The following is a 21,969-nucleotide window of genomic DNA, read 5'->3' on the forward strand; positions in this document are numbered from 1 at the left end:
GGTGTGGGGAAAGGGCACAGGGTGGGGTGGAAACCTGGTGGAGGAAAGCAATGGTGGGGGGGGGGAAAGGGAACATTTGTAATAATATGAACAATAAAAATTTATTTAAAAAAAAAAAACAAAAAAAACCCGACACTCCCTTTAAAACAGATGAGCAGAATACCCAATAGTGGGACACACTAAGGAACACCTCCACCCCTATCAACTCACTTACCTGGATGATTGTTAATATTGTTTCTCATCCTGCCCTCTCTGTGTATGTGTAACATCGTATTTGAAAGCAAAGCAATTCCAGGATGGGCAAACAAAACTTTCCATGTGTATAAAACAACTAAGCTGGACACCCATCCCTCTGGGCAAGTTGATCTAATCTGAGTAGAATATACAACCAGGAACTGTCCGAATCTGTTGGTGGGGAGAGGACCTCTGGAGAACTCTACTGTGTATTGTGGGCAAGAAAGGACTGCAGACCTTAATCTGGGGTGCATCATATCATTACTTCACAATTTCCACTAACCACCTTACACCAGCAAGGTCCCCTCTGCACCCTGTTTAATGACACCCAAAACAGACTCTAGGGGAAAAGCAAAATGCACTGAGGCAACAATATTTTCATATCCTTCCAATTCTGACTCTTGCACAACTTCAGAGCTGGGAAAATGGTTAGGTGGGTGTGGTGCAAACACATACAAATTACCATTAGGTACCCATTTCCTCTTCATTTCTCCACCATCAATTACCAAAATATAGGTACTTGGATTCAATAAAAATAAGGGATAGTAAAGAATGAAAGAGAACAGGCCCATTATTGCACTGCTGGGTCACACTGCTGCCCTTGGATACTGTAATTTGCCCAATGACCATTTAATTGCTCTGTGCCTATCTTTCTTCATAGATAAAAAACAGGGATTAGAAAGGTTGTAGACTGCTCCAGAAATGTTTTAGATAGTATGTTACTATCTCTCTCAACTCCAAAGAAAGCTTGGGAGGAATAGAAAGAGAGATTTTTGCATGATATAAGTCAACAAGCAAGAAACAAAATTAGAGACCATCTACTTACCAATGATAACAGTGTTGTCATCAGCAATTAGCAACTTGCTGTGGACATAGATGAGTTCAGTGACTAGGTTTCCTTCAAGCTCTGCATGTGTTCTAAGACCACAGAATGATATATAATTTATCCACTGATTGCCAACTGTAAGTTTAAAAAGAAATGACTAAAATTAATATAGCCAAGCTCAATAAAGGCACATTACATTTTATCAAAACAAACATACTACTTAAGCAGACTGCTAAGAATAGATGGTGTAATGTGTGTGTGAATGTGTGCGTGTAATTTCAGAACTCGCTCAGGATCTATTTTTGCTATCTGAAGAATTTTATACTGTTGACCTGGTGCATATAGATTTAGATTAAAAATCATATTGAAGTGCTTTCTGTATCTTCCCTTTGCTGAGGCAATCCAAAAATATATTTAAGTATGAACATTTTATTTTAGTGATTTGATGACTAACTATCGATACTTACATGGGATCATTAAAACCGAGCCAGAGTAGATAACCCAAGACTCCGGTGTGACATTTGCATCTATCTTGGTGGACACCTGCTCCTGTTTAAATCAGATGCAAAATGTGTGCCCAAACTACCTGATGTATGCACAGTATGTAGCATATTCAGCATGAAGAGGCAGTTAAATTTTACAGACCTTGGGTAAATAAAAATGTTGGCAATTAAATAACACTCCTTCTAAATTATTAAAATTAGGACATGAAAGGAATCCTGGCTACATTCGGAGAGTTTTCTTCAGAGGAAGCCTAGCCAGGTTTGTACTTGAATACATTGCCCTCTCATCATGTGAGGGCCACTCATGTGATATGAAATGCATTCCATACCAAGCCAACCCTTAACTACTGCTCTGAGCTGAGTGGCAGACACAAGACTGTGTGGATCCTTTCCCAAAGAGCAGTTGTCTTAGATGTGCAAAGTCTGATACTAGAATAAATCAAGTAGAACCAATCCATCACAAATTCTAATAGAAAGAGAATGTAAATTTTTTTTTCTTTTACAAGAATCTAAAGCACTTTAATAGGACCAATGGAGTCAATGTTCCATTTACTGAAGCTTCCACACATTACTAATGTTTTCTGTTTTACTGCTGATGTTATTCAGTGTTTCTATTACAGTTGGGTATCCTGGAGAGAAGTTCTTTCACAGGTTGTATACAGAGATTCCTGCACACGCAGATAACCCGTCCCCCACCTATATGGGTGATCTTGTAGCTGTGTTTGCCAGGAGTTGATGTGCTGGTGGGCCAGTACATCATGTGTAGGAGATGCATTTCCAAACAGTTTCATATAAAGGATATTTTTGCAAATAAGTATTTCTCCATTTGTTACTGTTCTATGGGAAAGATTTTCTGTACAAAGCATGGCCTCCTCTTTGAACCAGACAAGTAATATGTATGGTGATTGTAGTTGCCAGGCAATTATCACATAAACGGACATAAAACAAGTCATCATTGACTTAGTTTCAGACACATTTGCCCCAAGGAGACCTCCACGGGGAGTAAGAGTGGAGTCTGGATACGCTTGGTTAGGAGAACAGGTAAAATGAAGAGTTTGGATCCCTGTCCTCTGATGAGAGTGGTAGACAGAGAGAGGAGCATTTCCTCTTTTAAGCCCTTCATGCACATAAAATTCCTGGAAAATCTTTCTAATATAATGCCAAATATGTTCTCTTATAAACATTTATTTAATCCTCCATTTTGCCTACTGTTGCAGGGGGATTACACAGCTTTGGATCCCTAGTCCTTGCATAGTACTAACATAGTTGAATAGATGAGTAAGGGATGAATGGGTAAACAGGTGGCAGCTTATATTTCATCTTTTGGTTTCTCTGTATCATCTACTTTCCTGCAGCTGGCTCATGATCTAGAACCTAAAATTATAAGACATAAAGCAGCTTTTTAAAAGAGTCACAAAGCAAATCCTGTGCTAAAATAAACATTTTTGCAATAAGTTCCCATAAAATATTAGCATTGACCAATATAGTAGACGAATGCTTCCAGTGTGTAGAAAGACCACTTCTGAAGGATCCAATAAAAGCAGAATCCTGGGACCCTCCCCAGAGATTCTGATTCAATAGAAATCTATAATTCAAGTGTCCTGGGGGATATCATTCCTTGCAGGACACTGCCATAGAGCCTTGGCCTTTATAGACTGAAGATTAGTGTACACACTCAAAAAATAATACAGTATGACCATGGGAGATGCATTCTAGGGGTGTGAGTCTGCTCAATATGAGGAAGCCCATTAATACAATATACAATATTGATCAATCTAGGGAGAAGAATCTCTGATTATCTCAACAGATGCTAAGAAGTTTTTTACATAATTCAACACCCATTTTTTTATTAATGAAAAAATAGGAAATACTGAATACTTTATTAACATGCTTCAAATATATAACATGAATTATATATTTATAATATATATGTACACCTATGTGTGTGTGTGTATATATATATATTACCTTGGAGGTATTAGCCAACGCATTTAGACAAAATAAATCATAAAAGAAGTAAAACCACCTCCCATTTATATAATAAAAGGCCAATAGCCTTAATGACCAAAACGAACAAATGAACAGACACCAGGAAGTGCATGGGGCACCTTTTGGACCCTCCCCCATGGCCCATAGCTCCTATCACAGCAAGGCTGGCAGCCAGTGGGTGGGTGGGGTGGTGGGCAGATGGGCAGGGAGAGGCGGGCATGGTGAGAGAGGCAGGGCCTGATTGGGGTTGCCATGGAGGATGTGAATCAGGCCCAGAGAGAGAGGCAGGGCCTGATTCACAGTGGCAGTTGGACATCCCCTGAGGGGTCCCAGATTGGAGAGGCTGGGCTGAGGGACCCCTACCCCCATGCAAAATTTCGTGCACTGACCCTCTAGTTTATAGATAATATAATTGTATTCTTAGAGAATCAATGATAAAACTATCTCAAACAATAAAAGAATAAGCATGCTAGAATATAAATTAATATGTAGCTTCACACACACAAACAATATCCAGTCAGAGGATATAATCATAGATAAAACTTCACAACAAAGAAGATGAACACTTAAAGATAAACTTAATAATAAATGTGTAAAATTTTTATGAACAAAAATTTAAACACTATTGAAAGACAACAGTCTATTCTTGAACAAATGAAAAGACATCCCTTGTTATGGTATAAATCAATTCAATATTTAAAAAATGCTAACTCTCTTTAGATTAATTTATAAATTTAATGTAATCTCAATAGAGAAACCAACACATTTTTATAGAGCTACAAAACCTGGTCAGATAGTTTATATGAAAAAAACAACAACATTCAAGGATGGTTATTAATAAAGCCAGAAAAGTTATGACAGAGCAGTAATCCTATCCAATATTAACACATCTATCAAGTCTGTATAATTAACACAGTACAGACTGGCACATAAATAGACAGATGAACCTGAGAATGGAATAGAAAGTCCAGAAATAGATCCAGGTACATATGTAAATTTTGCATATGTACATAAAGCCTGCATCTCAATGACTAGGAAATGATATATATTTATATACCTAAGCAACCATCCAACTGCCTGAATGTTCTACCATTCCACTGGTAGCTATGACGTGCACTGACCACCATGGGGCAGACGCTAAACACAGGAGAGGAAACCACAGGCATGGAAACATGGAACAGACTGATGAATCTCAGCGGGAAGGGGGGTAGGGGAAGAGCAGGAAGAGATTAACCAAAGATCTTATATGCATAATAGAGGCCCAGTGCACAGATTTATACACTTGTGGGGTCCTCTGGCCTGGTCTGCGGGGATCGTCCGAAACCAGCTCTCTGACACCCCCTAGGGGTCCTAGATTGCAAGAGGGCGCAGGCCAGGCTGAGGGACCCTGTTAGTGCATGAATAAAGGACTAGTTTTTACATAAAGGACTAGGGCTTTTTTTTTTTTTTTTAAATACTCTATATTTTATTGATTTTTTTTTTTAATAGAGAGGAAGAGAGAGGGATAGAGAGTTAAAAACATCGATGAGAGAGAAACATCGACCAGCTGCCTCCTGCATACTCCCTACTGGGGATGTGCCCGCAACCAAGGCACATGCCTTTGACCAGAATCGAACCTGGGACCCTGAGTCCGCAGGCTGATGCTCTACCCACTGAGCCAAACTGGTTTCAGCAGGACTAGGACTTTTAAATAAAGGGTGCTAATATGATTGCATCTGTATTTGAAAAAGATAATAATTATGTTTTCACCTCACACCAATCACAAAAATAAACTCCAAATTGATCAGAGATAGAAATGAAAGCATATGAAACTATCTGGATGTTTTTGCAAATAAAATTTTCCATACAAGAAGAAAACAAGGTGAATTCCTATATAACCTGAATATAGGGAAGGCTTGCAACTGTCCAGAGGCAATAAAATATAAGATTGATAACGCTGACTCAATTTTAAAAAAATACCAAAACACTACATTTTCATGATATAAAATACAACAAACAAAATGACAAAGTGAGAGAAAATGTATGTCACAGATGAAGAGTGGAGAGTCCTAACATGAAAATAACTTAATAAGTGAAAGAGAAAGATCAAAACCTTGATAGAAAAATGGGAAAAAGACGTGAATAGAGAATTCACACATGCAAAAATATACATTGGAAGAGATATTCACCCTCACTTATAATAATAGAAATGAAAATTGAAACTACTCTGAGAAACCATTTCTCACCTATGCGACTGGCAAGAAAAAGTGCGATAACACATTGTGTTTCTGAGACTGTTGAAGCAGGCTCTCTCATTCATTGGTGGTGAGATTGCAAATGGGCACAGACTGTTTGGAGGGAAATTTGGCAATATCTAACAAAATTACCTATTGACCCAGAAAAGTCACTCTAGAAAATTATCCTAAGATCCAACAACTGAGAACATATAAATATGCACAAGGTTATTCATTGGCATAATTGTAATAGCAAAACACTGAAAACAATCTAACTAACCACACATAGAAAGATGATTGCATTAACTGTGGAAGACCATGCTAAGGTTAAAAGCATGAAGATTTTGATTAACTAATATGGAGTGACTTTTAGCATATATTGTTAAATGAAAAAGCAAAGTACGTAAGAGAATATGAGGTATGTTATTCTTATGAAAGATACTGGGAGAAATAAGAAAGCATACAAGTATCTCTCCACTTGTGCAAAAAGAAACAAAGCAAGAATAATCCAGGAACTGAAAAACTGGATACCCAAAAAGGGTGGGTGGCAATAGGATGAAAAAGGTGGTTGGAGAAGAAAAAGAAAGTATAGGAAAGTGGCACGTCTGTTTGCTTTTTTTTTTTTTTTTTTTTTTAATTTATGACTGTTTGAAGTATATTGCACACACTCAAAAAAAAAAAAAAAAAAGATACAGAAAAAAAACCCTTAAAATGGAATATAAACCAAAGCAAATGAACTGTATTTCAAATTAATCACATAATCCAAGTAAATTTTGAACACTAACTTTTGAGTAGTATATGTATGTCCTTAGGCTAAAGACAAAAACTGTAAACAGACATTAAATTCTAGTAAGTAGATGTATTGCTCATAGTAGCATGGACTAGCAATTCAGAAACTATTCTCTGTGCATTCTGGGGCTGAGAAAATGGGTACATATACTATAGGTAATAGGAGCCAGGCTTCTCACTATAAAAGAAAGGAATCCTTTGCTGGTGAATTAAAATTGGAGATATCAGTATGGAGATATGGAGATAGATAGATAGATAGATAGATAGATAGATAGATAGATAGATCATTGATAAATAGATGATAGATGATTGACAGAATACAAAGGGTCTAAAGCAGTGATAACTCAGTAGCAATGATCATATCTAGCACCCATATTTTGGTTTCTAAGTTCTATTTTCCACAGAAAGAACCCAGGTTCCTTGGAGAAATGACTGATTACAGGGCTAGTTCTAGGAATGCACAAGATGAGTGTGAAACCCTTGTTGTGCCAGTAAAAACAAACAAACAAAACAAAACAAAGGCCTGTTGAAAGCCCCTTCAGAGAATCCCATAAAGGCCAAACATGTGACCTGAACATCAAAAATTATGATCCATTGAATAAAATAAGAATCCATAAATTCATACCAATATAAATATAAGAATGAATACATAAATGTCAAAGAAGGGAAAGCTCTCATTTTAGTAGAATTGTAACTAAGAAATTTAGAAAAAAAGTAATAAATATAGAAAAAATAAAGGAATTTGAAAAGTAGCATTTAGCAATTACCAGTAACAATAATTGAATCATAGTAGTAGTGATTGATTCAGAAAAGACTCAATGCATGCTAAAAACATTATTGAATGTCTGATGAGAAGCAGGGTATTTACATAGACTCAAAGTATTTTCCCACAAAATACTTATTTATTGCAGAGGGGAATACAGTGATTTTATGTGGAGAAACCGAGTAGATACCACCTTCACTCGGTGGTCAAAGTTCATACAACTGGTAATGGGGCAAAGCAACATCGTATTCCTCCTGGTACCACCCGCGGGGAACAACATCACTTGTGTAATGTCCCTGCTGAAAATGCATAACCTGAATTTAATCACGAGGAAACAATAAATATACCCCCATTGGAGGCTCCTCTACAAATTAACTAATCTATATCCTTTAAAACTATCAAGATCATAAAAGTCTCTCACCTTCCCAAAAGAAAAAAAAAAAGATTGAGGGATTATTTCAGGTTAAATACAAATAAAAATACATGGTAAGCAAATGCAACGCATGATTCTTAATTAAGTCCTGGGTCAGAATAAAGCATCTCTATCCCCCTTTTGCTATAAAGCACATCAGTAAGATAGCTGGCAGAATTTCAAGAATGCCTACAGTAAGATAATAGTATGACATCAATGTTAATTTTATTTGTTTTGATAATTGACTTATAGCTGCTTCAAAAATGCCCCACCCCCACCCCCCAAACACACACTTATGTAGTCAGGGGTAAATGAGTATTATGGCTGCAACTTATTCCTCATGGTCCAGGAGAAAAATACTCAGCTATCTATTAAGAGAGAATGATGAAGCAAAAAGGTAACATGTTACCATTTGAGAAGTCAGAATGAAAGATGTATAGCAGTTCTAGAAACTGAAAGCCCAAAATTGTTTAAAAATATTTTTTTTAAAGATTAGTGATAGCAGCGTGAAGGTTAAAGACCTAATAATTTGTAAATTTTGAAGGCACGGATTGGTGCCCTCCCAAAGCTAGGCTGGAGAGTATCAGTCACATCAATTACCCAGAGTGCCTCACAGCCCACACAGTCCAGCCCACAGCCTTGACTATGAGATATTCTTAGGAAGTGATAGAAACCTAAGTTGTTTATGAACAATGCCTTCCAGAAGAACGCTAATGGCTAGTACCAGTAACAGGACCTAAAAGATAAGGGTCCCTCAGTCAGAAAGTGAAGATTTGGGGTGATTTCAAGTGCGGCCTGTCAAATGCAGTGGCGCGCCCATCTAAATAGCAAGAAAAAGCAAGCTGAGAAACTATTTCAGCCGGTATCTTATTCTGTGAAGAAAACTAGATACAACGTTGGCGGTGTTCACTTGTGTTGTGAGGACAGGCTGAGGAAACAAGCGCCTTTTAAAGAAAATGAGAGAATGCCAGGAACATGTGCAAGCATGAATATGAAGCAACAGATGAAAACATATCAGGGAGGTTTCCAGATGAAACAGGTATTTGGGAATTTTGAGGTTTATACAGATCCCTGGGACCTATCTGTTATGAACATTGGTACATCTATACCTTGAAAGATGAGGAAGTCAATACAATAGACTCTCGATATTTATAAGGGAATTCTATGAAAGGACTTCAATAGTTGTTACAAGCTTTGGTTACTTAAAAACGTGTAGCACTTGGCATCTGTACATTTCTAATCCTGGTTGAAAACATCCAGACCTTCTGTTAAAATTATACTTAATTGAATGCTAAAATGTCACAACTCACAATAAGCATAAAAAACGATAAAGAAATGCTTTAAATTAAACACGAAATCCCTGGAGATTGGAGTATTAGATAATTATACACCAATAGCTGCTGGTTTTCTTTTCAGGAATGTTAACATATTCACAGCAGCAGTTTTGTTATTTTTAAAGAACGGAAACAGTAGACAGCTATAGTTCTCTATCCAATTAGAGATCAGCTGGTTCATGTAGTTAAAGCCCACTACGCACTTACAAAAACAAAGCCAACAATAGAACATGGTACCTCAAAAAGGGGCATTATGCAATTAATCTGTTCTTCCCTGTTAAGAGTATGAACATCTCCCCCACTGAGATATCTGATTTTGACTTGTTCCCAGGGTACTTGGAAATCTTTTCATAAGAGAGCTTAACACTGAAATTACGTTTCTGTTAAAATCCAATTTTTCCCCTGAATAGGCAAAGGCAGGAAAAGGGTTCAGAGCCAAAGAAATGCTTTAGAATAAGCGTGGGCCATTTTTATGGTTGAGAAACTAAACAAGCTTGTTTGGACTTTTTATTCTCCCCTAACCTCACTTTTGCATTTTACTAGCCATGGTCACTACTGAATGGTTCTTCTGGTTTTATCAGTGTATCTTTTAGACTTACTCATTCACTATCATCTTCATGGTAAACCATTAGAAAATTGAGTTTAGGGATAATGCTCTGGTAAATCTTCTCTGACCTGGATGCAATCAGATACAACTTTGGAAAGTATTTGTTATTGGTGATGAGCATGTCTATGTCAAAGATTGTCTCTAAAGTTTTTTCTTTTTAGACTGAGCAGACCATTAGTGAAAAATTATTGAACATTGAACACACACACACACACACACACACTAAAAGTTTAATTCATTATTTTGAGTTTAAAAGCTTCCAAATCATTTAAAATATCATGTACAATAAAAATGAAGCTTTTAAAGTATACAAATCAGTGTTTTTTAAAAGTAAATTGAGATGCTATACAACTATCACCGCTATCTAATCTTAAGACATTTTTATTACCCCCAAAAGAAGCCATACTTATTAGGAGTCACCCTCCATTCCATTCTCTCCCCAGACCTTGGAATGACTAATCTACTTTCTTGTCTGTTAAAAAAAATTTTTTTAATAAACAATGGAATTATAAAATATGTGGCCTTTGGCCTTTCGTGTCTGGTTTATTTTCACTCAGTATAATATTTTCAAGGTTCATGCATGTTGTAGCATGGATCAGTATATTCTTTTTATATCTAAACTAGAGACTTGGTGCATCAAGTTTGTGCATGGGGGGTGTCCCTCAGCCCAGTCTGAACCCTTTACAATCTGGTACCCCCTGAGGGATGTCTGACTGCCCGGTTAGGCCCGATCTCCAGGACTGCTGGCTACCAACTGCTCGCCTGCCTCCCTACCTGATTGCCCCTAACTGCTTCTGCCTGGCAGCCTAATCACCCCCTAATCACTCCTCTGCCAGCCTGATTGATGTCTAACTGCTTCCCTGCCAGCCTGATCACCCCTAACTGCATTCCCTTGCCAGCCTGGTCACTCCTAACTGTCCTCCTCTGCCAGCCTAGTCACCCTACCTGCTCTCCCCTGCTGGCCAGGTGCTCCCAACTGCCCTCCCCTATAGGCCTGGTTCCCCCCAACTTTCCTCTCCTGCAGGCTTGGGTCTCCCCCAACTGTCCTCTCCTGCAGGCCTGATCACCCCCACTGCCTTCCCCTGCAGGCCTGATAGTCCCCAACTGCCCTCCCTTTCAGGCCTGGAATTTCAGGATTCAGAGGCTTTCATCAACCTCCTTTTATCTTCTTCTGGATAAAATCTAGTTTTTTAATGAGCACCTGCAATTTTTTACAACACAGATCCAATCTGAACTGAAGATCAGACAATTTGGGTTCTGACTTGAGCTTATTTCTTGTTGGAACTTTATATTGTACAGGATATATAACATTATTGAGCACCTATTATGTGCTGAAGTTAGAGTCAGTTCACAGAGATATAGACAAGTAAACCCTGGGTTACAATATATTCTAGTTAAGAACTACGTAGAAGGATTATTTAAGAAAGTATCTGAGAAAGTGCCTTTGAAAATAGGAAGAATTAAAATAAGAGAAAGTTATTACTGTGTTCTTATTTACCTCCAGTATAATGTCCTCAAAAATTTAGACCCTAATTATTACATTTATAGGAGGCCACATGAATACAGTTAACCTTGTAGCATTTATATCCTCATCTTTAATGCAGGCATGACATCTGTCCTGCTTACTACCTAGGACTGGGGGGAAGGATCATAAGAGAAGATATATGTAAGATCTTGTGAAATGCTTTACAAACCTCACTTATTATCAAAAACAGTTATTACAAATAAATATAAATAATAAAACACATTATAAAATACTTTGATTTTTATTACTGTGCATCTCAAGTCATTGGTTTGGATGATTTAATGAAAATAAATTGATCTCTGTTAAGTATTGCATGGGATACCTTTAGTAAATAGAGTTCTAAAATCACACTATTAAAATATTAATGATTATTGGTATGTTGTCAAAACAGCCATGGAGGAAAAGAAAAGAAAAGCAGTTACTTACGCTCTGCTTTTAACTGTCCAAGGATGGAATTTTCTCCTCTGCACATGGTCCTAAAAATATGTAAAGAAAGGAAATCATTATGGAGGTGGCAAAGGAACTAATCCCAATTTGTGGGATTTAGTCATAATACAGGTAAAAACAGAACAAGTGTTTAGAAAAAAAATGCTACATAGATTTTTTTTAAAAAAATCTAAAACATGACAAAAACAATAAATATTACTTTTGTAATGCTACTGATGGAACAAGGTAGTTGTTTTGAGGTGGGTAAATGGAAAATTATGTAATTTATTTCAGAAAGAGATGCTATTTTTAAAAGATGGATTATGAATGAATTTTCCTTCGTAGAAAATTTGTTGACAGTGAAGATAAATGTAGACTGCCTCCGTAGATAAGAATACTTACACAATCACATTGCTTTCAAAGGTAAAAAGGGCAAAAACTTAGCAGAATAATTTTATAATTAAATAAACTATTACACTTGGGCTTTCTGTAAAGTTGGCAAACCCCTTAAAAGTGAAAAATAGTCTCAAATAACTGACTATTAATGATTTTGTTTCTTAAGACTGATAATAGTCTATGAGTTGTAAAGACTGACAAAACAAAAAATTCTATGCTCCGTCTGCTTGCTTTATGAAAGCAATTAAAAATACAGTTATGCCTGGGAAATGCTGATATTATTACAGATGATGCCAGCAAATAGAGATGTTTTGCATAATAAAAGGTTATAGGTTTAGTTGCTGAACAAAAGCCAACCATGTTATTTTATTCAGCTGGTTCAAACTCAAGAAAATAATCACAAAAAAAAACAATTACAATTGACAATATTCCAAAAATAACATTAGAATGGCAAATAGAGTGGTTAATAGCTGATCAAACATTATGTCGGGGCCTTAAATACTTAAAAAGCTTTGTTTGTCATGTTATAAATCAGATAATAGTAGAAATGGGCCCATCTTCAAACGAAGTGTATAGACCAAACCGCAGTTTAAGTTCTCTCTTACTGTAACCAGGCAAAATTCCTCAAGAAGAGATAAACAAACAAACAAAAAAATCTTTACTTGAAACCCCAGCATACAGAAAGAAGCTTGAAAAGTCTGAATAAAATAAAAGGATTAAAAAAAAGATTTCCACCACAACGAGGCACTCAAACTGTGCACAGAAGACCCTCAGATCCTACAAGGGGTTCCACTAGGGAAGGGGGACCCAGAAGCAAGGCATCTAATCCCTCACCCCTAATTTGATGAAGGCTCCAAACCCTTTTTTGCTTTACATACTGGGGGTTCTGTGAGGTTTCCTTTGTCCTCAAAAAAAAGGTTTGATTATAAGAATGGTCAACTTACAGGCACTTTGAAAAACAAGGGATATTAAAAGAAAATACCCAGGTTCTGTACTTTGCTTTGTGTTATTAAAAGGGGGATCTTGAGTAGGATTCTTTTGTATCTCAGGTTACAGAGCTTATAGCTGGGACCTGGAGCCATGCCCAGGATGTCCACCTGCCTCTTCACTCCTATTATCTTTCTCAGCTACGTGACAGAGAGAAACCCTCTCCACACCTGCCCACCAGCTAGGCCCCCTCAACCCTCTTCATGATGCTCCACTGGCCAAGGCTGAAGCCTCAAGTGCCTTTTAAAAAATATATGTTTTTTTTATTATTATTATTGATTTCAGAGAGAAAGGGAGAGTGAGAGCGAGATAGGAACATTAATGATGAGAGAGAATCATGGATTGGCTGCCTCCTGCATCCCCCCCCCCCCCTGCCTCCCCGCCCACTGGGGATTGAGCCCATAACCGGGGCATGCGCCCTCGACCAGAATCGAACTCAGGACTTCTCAATCCGAAGGCCAACGCTCCATCCACTGAGCCAAATCAGCCAGAGCTCAAGTGCCTTTTGAACAGTGCATAGACACTGTTTTTTAGAATATCAAAATAGAACTTAACCATTTTCCCTATAATTTTAGCTAAGAAGTGGTAGAAAAAAAGAATTAAAATTTCAGGAGCTTGGAAAGAACCTTCATGCTTCTAGCAGAGTATTTTTACAACCTTGTTGAAGGATTTACTACCTAGAAAATCATAAACAAACTTGTACAAATCATAGCATTTTAAGCATTTTTTTTCTATATAACTGCAAAGAATATAGAAAAGTCAATAACTATTTGGTAGCTTTAACAATAATTTAAAAATCAATAGGCATATGTATTTTTATTCATATATTTTATATAATATATAAAGTCCCTGTTTATATATGTAATATGTATACATATTACAAATAAATATACATACATATAAAATATATGTGAATATAAAGGAGACTAATATTTTAGTTCTTTAGTATACATAAATATGTATATTATAAATGGAGTCAATAACTCCATATACTTTATATTTTACATTATATTTATATGTGATATTTATTATACATTATTTTACATTTACAATATGTATACTATATATCTTATATATTATAAATATTATATGTACATATATACTAGGCAACAAATATAAATGAGACCAATATTTTAGTTTTTTTATAGTTGCCATGTGTAGTAGGCCTACTCTTTATGATTTTAGGTTCTATTTGAATTTTACCAACTATTAAACAGACCAAGATTCAGAGAAAAATAAAGACAAGTGTTCATTTGTTCAACACTCCACTGACTAGATGTGGAGAAACATTTCCATTCCGTTCACCAGCTGTTGGGCACAGCTGATTGAAAGCTGAAAACAGAGCACACTAGGATTCTGGCACCTGAAGTTGAAGTGCATTATCGCCTGCAGGGCGTTTCCTCCGCCAGTTTTAATGTCTCCTTCAAACCCCGGCAGAAGTGGTATCACGACGTACACCCGGTACCTCCGGCCTTCCCTGCAAAAATCAGAGGCAGACAGACTCAACAACTGGAAGATACATACAGTACCAGCTTAAAACGACAGCCAAGCCTCTCACACGACTTAGAGACTGAGCCGATGGCTTCCCACCGTGTATTCTATCCCATCTCAGGCCTCAGGACTGCTTTCAGATTGGAGACCAGAAGCTATTTTCCAGGCTAACAGTTCATAACAAACCGAAAAATAAGTGACCTTGGCAGTAAAGCAGGAATTGTACCCACAGCAAAATCCTCTTAGAACAAAATTCACTGCAAGAAAGACTTGCTTGGAGCTCATTGAAGGTGTGTGGGGAATGGGGGGGGGGGGGTGGTGGTGGAGGGGAAGAAACGAGAGAGGCTATAACAAATTTTTCAAAAAGACTTACATAATTATTTCATGTGTAACATATTATATCTATTGTTATATCCTAGCTCAGAGATTGGCCAATAGGCATTCAGTTCATAACTGTTGAGTAAATTACTTCCCATAGCTTAGATCTCTGGGGCAAAAAGACCTACTGGACCTACTAGACTAATTTCCAACGATGCAGAAATCATCATAGTTTAGAAACTAATTCAGCTCTGAAAGCTCTGGTTTAGAGGCTAAATGTTTCCCTGGGTCCTTCAAGAATTCTGGGTGATTGATGATTTTAAATCCCCTGCATATATAACACAGTATTTTTTGGCCCATTCTTCCAACTAATTAACGACAGCCTTTGAAAGCAATGTTGTTGGGTAGACTTAGCTACTCAAGGATGTCACAAATAAAAGAATGTGCAGCTCCTTACTTTGATCTACATTCAGAAAGTCAGAAACTTGGAGAATTAAGTCCAAACAGGTATCACCCATTTGGGGGCAATGTTGTTAAAAGTCTTTGTCTCCATTTGGAAGAGACACGAAGAAGAGAAAGCCGGGGAATGACTGTGGAACCCATCATGGTTGGAGTCTCAGCTGCGTATCTCAGTGACCAATAGTCACACAAAGGTGCTGCTACCGCCTAACTTTCAAATCAGATCCTACTTAAACTCCTCATAGTAATTTCTAATGTTCATTTCTCATAAACAACTGCATTTTCTTTCATGTGAATATTATCACTACTCTCTGAGGGGTCAGAATTCATTATTGATGTCTCTACATGCCAATGTCTGTAAGCAGGACATGTGGAAAGTGAAGTTCAGGGTAGAAGTGACAGCCAAAGGGAGTCTGAAGGCTTAACTGGAGCTGAGAAACCAGGAGTGTGGGACAGATTGTTGTAATGGCATGGATTAATCACTAGATGGCAAACATAGTTTGAGGTGGAAAACAAACCATTAACAAAAATGTTAAAACTGTCCAAGTTCTCTCTCCATAAGGGTAAGAGGCTCACATCCCTAAATGGTGAATAGGGTGGTGGAAAAGAACAGAAAGAATACATAAGCTATTTCCCCAGAGACAGTATTGAAAAGTCTAAACCAATTAATCTGGACTCTTGAAAATGGACACCATCAGGCTTCAACTGCCTTTCAGAATCAGCTTCAGTATGATCTGGCTGCCCCCTTTGCTCAGGGGTGCACCTCCTTACTAAGGAGGGCTGGCTCATCTGCTCCCTCAGTTTGGAATTCCCTTCTCCAACTCTCAGAATGCTACTTCTTCCAGAGCAGCTAAAAGGCTCCTTCCTTGGTCAAGCCATCCTGGATCTTCTAATCAAAATTGGTTTGCTCCTGCCTCTGTGCTCCCATGGCATAAAGCCAGAATGTCTACTCACTCCTCTGGCCTCCTTACAAAATAGTGACGCATATGTCTGCTGCTTAGGCTATGTGATAAGCTCTTTTGAAATATAGGACGTATGTCCACATATCTTTCTACTAGAGGCCTGGTACATGAATTTGTGCACCAGTGGGGTCTCTCGACCTGGCCTGCGGGATCAGGCCAAAACTGGCTCTTCGACATCCCCTGAGGGGTCCCAGATTGAAATCGGCACAGGCCAGGCCAAGGGACCCCACTGGTGGATGGTCAGGGCCAGGGAGGGATGCAGGAGGTTGGCCAACTGGGGAGCAACTGTGAGGACTTTAGGGTGTGTCCAGCCCATTTCGCTCAGTCTCAATCAGCTGGACCCCAGCAGCAAGCTAACCTACCGGTTGGGGCATCTGCCCCCTGGTAGTGAGTACACGTCATAGCGAGTAGTTGAGCAGCCTTAGCATATCATTAGCATATTGTTCTTTGATTTTATATAATAAAAGAATAATATGCAAATTAACCATCACTCCATCACAAAGTTGGCGGTGCCCATAGCCACAATATGGTGGTGCTCAGTCCCCTCAGCCCTGCTGCTAGAGTGCTTGAGTCTGTTAGCATGGCCAAGAGTTGCGGGGACCAAGCTGAGAGGCAGGATCCACCTACTCCAGTAGTGGATCAAGCCTCGCTGCTCTACTGCCTTTGGAGTGTCTGGGGCTGAGCAGTGAGGCTGAAGTGCTTGGGCCTTTCAGGCTGGCCAGGGGTCACGGGAACCAAGCAGGGAGGGCAGTTGGGGGGACCAGGACAGCAGGATAGGGCAGTTTGGGGGAACCAGGACAGCAGGGGTGGGCAGTTAGGGGTGCCCAGGCCTGCAAGGGAGGGCAGTTGTGGGGACCAGACCTACAGGGGAGGGCAGTTGAGGGTGACCGGGCCAGCAGGGAGGGCAATTAGGAGCAAACAGGTTGGCTAGAGAGGGCAGTTAGGGGTAATTGGGCTGACAGAGGAGCAATTAGGCGTCGATCAGGCTGGCAAGCAGAAGTGGTTAGGGGCAATCAGGAAGCCAGGCAGGCGAGCAGTTAGGAGCCAGCAGTCCTGGATTGTGAGAAGAATGTTCGACTGCCTGTTTAGGCCTGATCTCCCTGGGATTGGGTTTAAACAGGCAGTCAGACATCCCTTGAGGGGTCCTAGATTGGAGAGGGTGCAGGCTGGGCTGAGGGACACTCCTCCCTCCCCCCCATGGACAAATTTTGTGCACTGGGCCTCTAGTGTTTTATAAAAGCAAACATGACATCAAAATGGAGATCTCATAGGTAGGATATTGGGAAGTGTCCTGTAAAAATCTTATATCTTTAGATAAAAAATTCTTACAAATTTACTTTGTAAGAATCAGGATACTCAACTTGTTTTGTTCTTGGGACTTTATTAGTGCTCTTTCTTTCTTTCTTTTGTTTTTTACAATTCAGTAGTTCTTGAATTTCTCAAATGATGCAATTTTTAAACTGTGTTAAGAAAATTAGCAGAAATGACTTAGATTTTTACTACGGTAGGGAAAAAAATGACACTAGAATTTCAAACTGTAAAATTGTGGTTAGGTTTAAGCCAATGAAGAGAAAGTTCTATTCAATAATGTGTCCAAATCTCCTTCCTTGATCCCATCCACAGAAAACAACAGTTCCTGGCTGCTGAGGATTCTCATTTCTTCTGAAACACTGCACCTTCGAACGTCAGGGTGATGCAGATGATAGCAATCAGCGGAGGGCAAGGACTAGGGCTCCTAATATGCAGAATTATTTATGATCCTAAAAGCCAGATAAGAGCTCCTGGGCACCCAGCCATCATTCAAGCAATTGCTCTATTCACTTTAGTTCAGAACAATTTTATAAAATTGCATTCTCAGGTTTTTTTGTTAAAATAAGTTATTTTTTCCCCCAAAACTTACTAACTCGTATAGCAGTGCTATGTCTAATATCTAAAAATTGGAGATAAATGTCCAATAATAAAGGGATGGTTAACAAAATTATGCTGTAGCCACTCATTTTTGCCGTCACTAAAAATGATCACTTGATGACCTAAAAGCAAAATCCTTCTGGTACCGTGTTAAATGGTCCCAATGCAAAGTTACAATTACATGATAGTTACAAATGTGACAGGCTGATTTTATGAAATTTTAAATAATTTTTCCCTTTTAATGTGTTTTAACTTCCTCCACTCTGTGACTGAAGATAGAAGCAGGCCTGGCTCCTAGGGTGGCATTTTCAAAACGGAACCAGGGCACAAAGACGTAAGCTTTCTTAGATCTGGGGAACTAGATATTCTTTGAGCTGAGGCAGGAGTATAAAGAAATAAAAATAAGAATCAGTTCAGAAACGCTGTCCTTCACCTTCAAGCAGAATTCCAGAGAGAACAGGAGGTTAGGGTTAGGGTTAGGGTTAGGGTTAGGGTTAGGGTTAGGGTTAGGGTTAGGGTTAGGGTTAGGTGTAGGGTTAGGGTTACATGAGGCTATGGGAGCCCTAAAGATTTGAGCCTTGCTTCCAGAGGAATGGAGAGGAACATCCACAGCTCTTGCGACATGACAGCAATAGAGAAGTGCCTGAAAGTCAGGGATGGCAGCAGGAGGCCGAGGCCCCCATGCCACAGTAAGCTGACCCTAGAACAGGCCTGAAACAGATCAATGCCCAGCGGTAGAAGCCCTCCCCAAAGATCCAGGTCCCTTCAGCATCTATCCCAAGGATGAGGTGTGCAGCAACCTGGATGACTGAATATAGAGCAGAAATGACAAAAACCACTGAATCTGTTCACACTTACAAGGAAGTAACTAACCTACAATTCCTCCTATTGTGTGGAGGTGGACTTGAGACACAAACTCAGGTGAATTACAGGAAAAGGAAATAAATTACAATTTCACAGAAAATATATATATATATATTGATATATATATTAGCATGAACCAAAAAGGAAATGGGAAAATAAAAAGATTTTAGGGTGATGAGAATGTGGGATGTTTAATAATATTTGTAATTTCTGTGACTCCTGTAACACCGTCTGTACCTTTAAAAGGGAGGACTAATTCAAAGCAGTGGCTTTCCTCTACTCGTTTCCCTCCTCATTCTTCTCTCTGTGAACCCCTCCTCCTGCACCCCCGGATCTGTCCTCAGCATGAAGGGCAGCCAGGAGGAGTGGGGTCTGCGGGTTTGTAAGAAGGTCCCAAAGGAGGTTACTGTGCCTCTCCAGTGACGAGACGCTTTCTTTGTTGAGAATCTGAGATTTACAGATCATGTTTCTTTGCCGCAAACTTCAAGAGCTGGTTATAAATCCTATCGTTGGTGTAGATGCTGCAGCAGTGAATGCTTCCAGAAATAAGAAGAATTGTGGCCAGGCCTTCGTGTCTTGTGTGGAGAGAGCGTTATACTACAATGGTATCTGTTAGGTGAGGATTGGATCTGTCGCTTCTCTGTGATTTGGGACCATAGCCCATTTTATGTTGTTTGGCAGATCGTTTACAATGCAGTATGTCTTCCTGGGCTTCAATTTTGTCATCTGTAAATGAAGGAGTTGGCTAAAGTCTTTTTCGTCTACTAGAAATGCTGGCCCTATTTAGCACTGCCTTTGAATATTTTATGTGTGACCTTATACTTTATGATGTACTGTACCTTGTAGTGCACACACACAGTTCTTTTCATTGGTTACCTTTTGAAAATGGCAAGCTTTTCGATGTAGGCTGTTCTGAATTAGCTCAATATCTAGGTTTCACTCTAGATATGACAGCCTTTGGCAGGCATGTCCCTCAGTGGCCCCCAAATAAGAGTCTACAAAACCTTTTCTTCTGCTGCCCTCACCATGGCCCAGATGCTTTCATTCTCTCTTTTTCTTTCTTTCTTTCTTTTTTTAAAAAATATATTTTATTGATGCCGAAACCGGTTTGGCTCAGTGGTAGAGCATCGGTCTGCGGACTGAAGGGTCCCAGGTTCAATTCTGGTCAAGTGCATGTACCTTGGTTGCAGGCACATCCCCAGTAGGAGGTGTGCAGAAGGCAGCTGATTGAAGTTTCTCTCTCATTGATGTTTCTAACTCTCTGTCCCTCTACCTTCCTCTCTGTAAAAAAAGCAATAAAATATATATATATATATATATATATATATATATATATATATATATATATATATTTTAAATATATTTTATTGATTTTTTACAGAGAGGAGGAGAGAGGGATAGAGAGCTAGAAACGTCGATGAGAGAGAAACATCAACCAGCTGCCTCCTGCACACCCCCACCGGGGATGTGCCTGCAACCAAGGTGCATGCTCCTGACCAGAATCGAACTTGGGACCTTTCAGTCTACAGGCTGACGCTCTATCCACTGAGACAAACCGGTTTTGTCTCTTATTCTTTAGAGTCTCTCTCTTCCTTTCTCTCTGTGTAAGGGCACATGCTCAGGCTCTCAATGATCATTGGCCTCTCCTCTTCCTGCTGCTAATCTCTGCACCTATCTGCTGAGATGACCATTTATAAAATTTAGGAATCAAGCAAAGGCAATTAAATGATCTAAATCAGAAGTACTCCTGCCACAAGATGTCATCTCTACCCCAATATGACCTCTTCTCCAGAAATTTTATAGAGCTTAGAAATTATCCCACAAGAAAAAAATCTGAAACTAGCAAATGGCACACTTAATTTGAATGTGTTTTTAATTCTTTTTATTATAGCTGTAGTTTAAATTTCTTTTAGACAGTGGTTTTGAAACATACACAATGTGTCCTATTTGGTATACAAATCATAGGGTATGATAATTATAATTTGTAGATTATCCTTTAAGCCTAACAAATTTTTATCTGTCAAACAATTACTTTAAAAAATAAAATATCCATCTGATTGTATTATTTTAGAATACAGCATCTTTCATAGACTTCTGGAAGGTTTAACATAATAACTTCTCCACTTCCCTGAAATACGGGGAGCTATGTAGCTTAGTGGTGAAGAACACATAGTGAAGTCCTAAGGATGTGGCCAGAGTCTCAGTTCCCCTCATCAATAGCTGTATGATTTTGCAAAGTACCTAATCTCACTTGGCCTCAGCTGCCTCATCTGTAGAATGGGAATAATTATGCATTCACTTCATAAGGTCGATGTGAGAACTGAATGAAGTAATGTACATAAAGCACCATGGATGTGGAACAACTCAAAGTAACATTGTTATTCATTTAACAACCAGTGATTTCAATTAGCGAGCTTATACTCCTTCAAACAATAATAAAGTAAGTAGTGTCAAAAATGAAAGCAATGCCGAACTCACTTTATGTTCCCGAATACCTTTTACTTCATTTTATATTTGGGGGGAGGGTGTTATGAAATAAATAATGGGGGATCCAAACCCTGATTCCCAGAAGAAGCCAGCTATAGAGTTCTGGCAGGACACCTCTAGCCAGTGTTTCAACAATGTGCCTCTACTGCGCTCAGGATGAAGGAGCGCCAGCAGTAGGAAATCAAGTAACTTTTCTTCATCCAGCTGTAGCCACCTCACAATTTACAATAAGGCACACTAAACATCTATTTAATGAAAACATTTCTGTTTCTAACATAAATATTCATCTGAAGCAGTTCATTTGAGTATTGTCCTTTTTCTCCCTTGCTCAAATTGACAGTGGGCTAGCATATTTCCAGATGATGAATTTCCTAGAAACCACATAATACATTTATTACATGAACTGACAGTTGATGGTTAATTTTATTTTTTCGGGGGGAGGGGGCATCTATTTGTATGAGCTAGGTAGGACAGAT

General features: G+C 38.8%; 1 protein-coding gene across 1 annotated transcript in view; it reads right to left on the reverse strand.

Annotated features, from left to right (window-relative positions):
* Window positions 1-21,969, reverse strand: part of PLD1 (phospholipase D1) — a 193,974-nt gene that overhangs the window by 16,711 nt on the left and 155,294 nt on the right. Inside the window, exons 22-24 of the mRNA XM_084874150.1 lie at window positions 14,368-14,481; window positions 11,622-11,671; window positions 1,061-1,195 (exon numbers count right to left, since the gene is read on the reverse strand). Of these exons, the coding sequence (XP_084730276.1) occupies window positions 1,061-1,195; window positions 11,622-11,671; window positions 14,368-14,481 (299 nt within the window). The remainder of the gene's footprint in view (window positions 1-1,060; window positions 1,196-11,621; window positions 11,672-14,367; window positions 14,482-21,969) is intronic.

Source organism: Pipistrellus hanaki, assembly GCF_964339955.1.
Source record: "Pipistrellus hanaki genome assembly, chromosome: 2".
Taxonomy (NCBI): domain Eukaryota; kingdom Metazoa; phylum Chordata; class Mammalia; order Chiroptera; family Vespertilionidae; genus Pipistrellus; species Pipistrellus hanaki.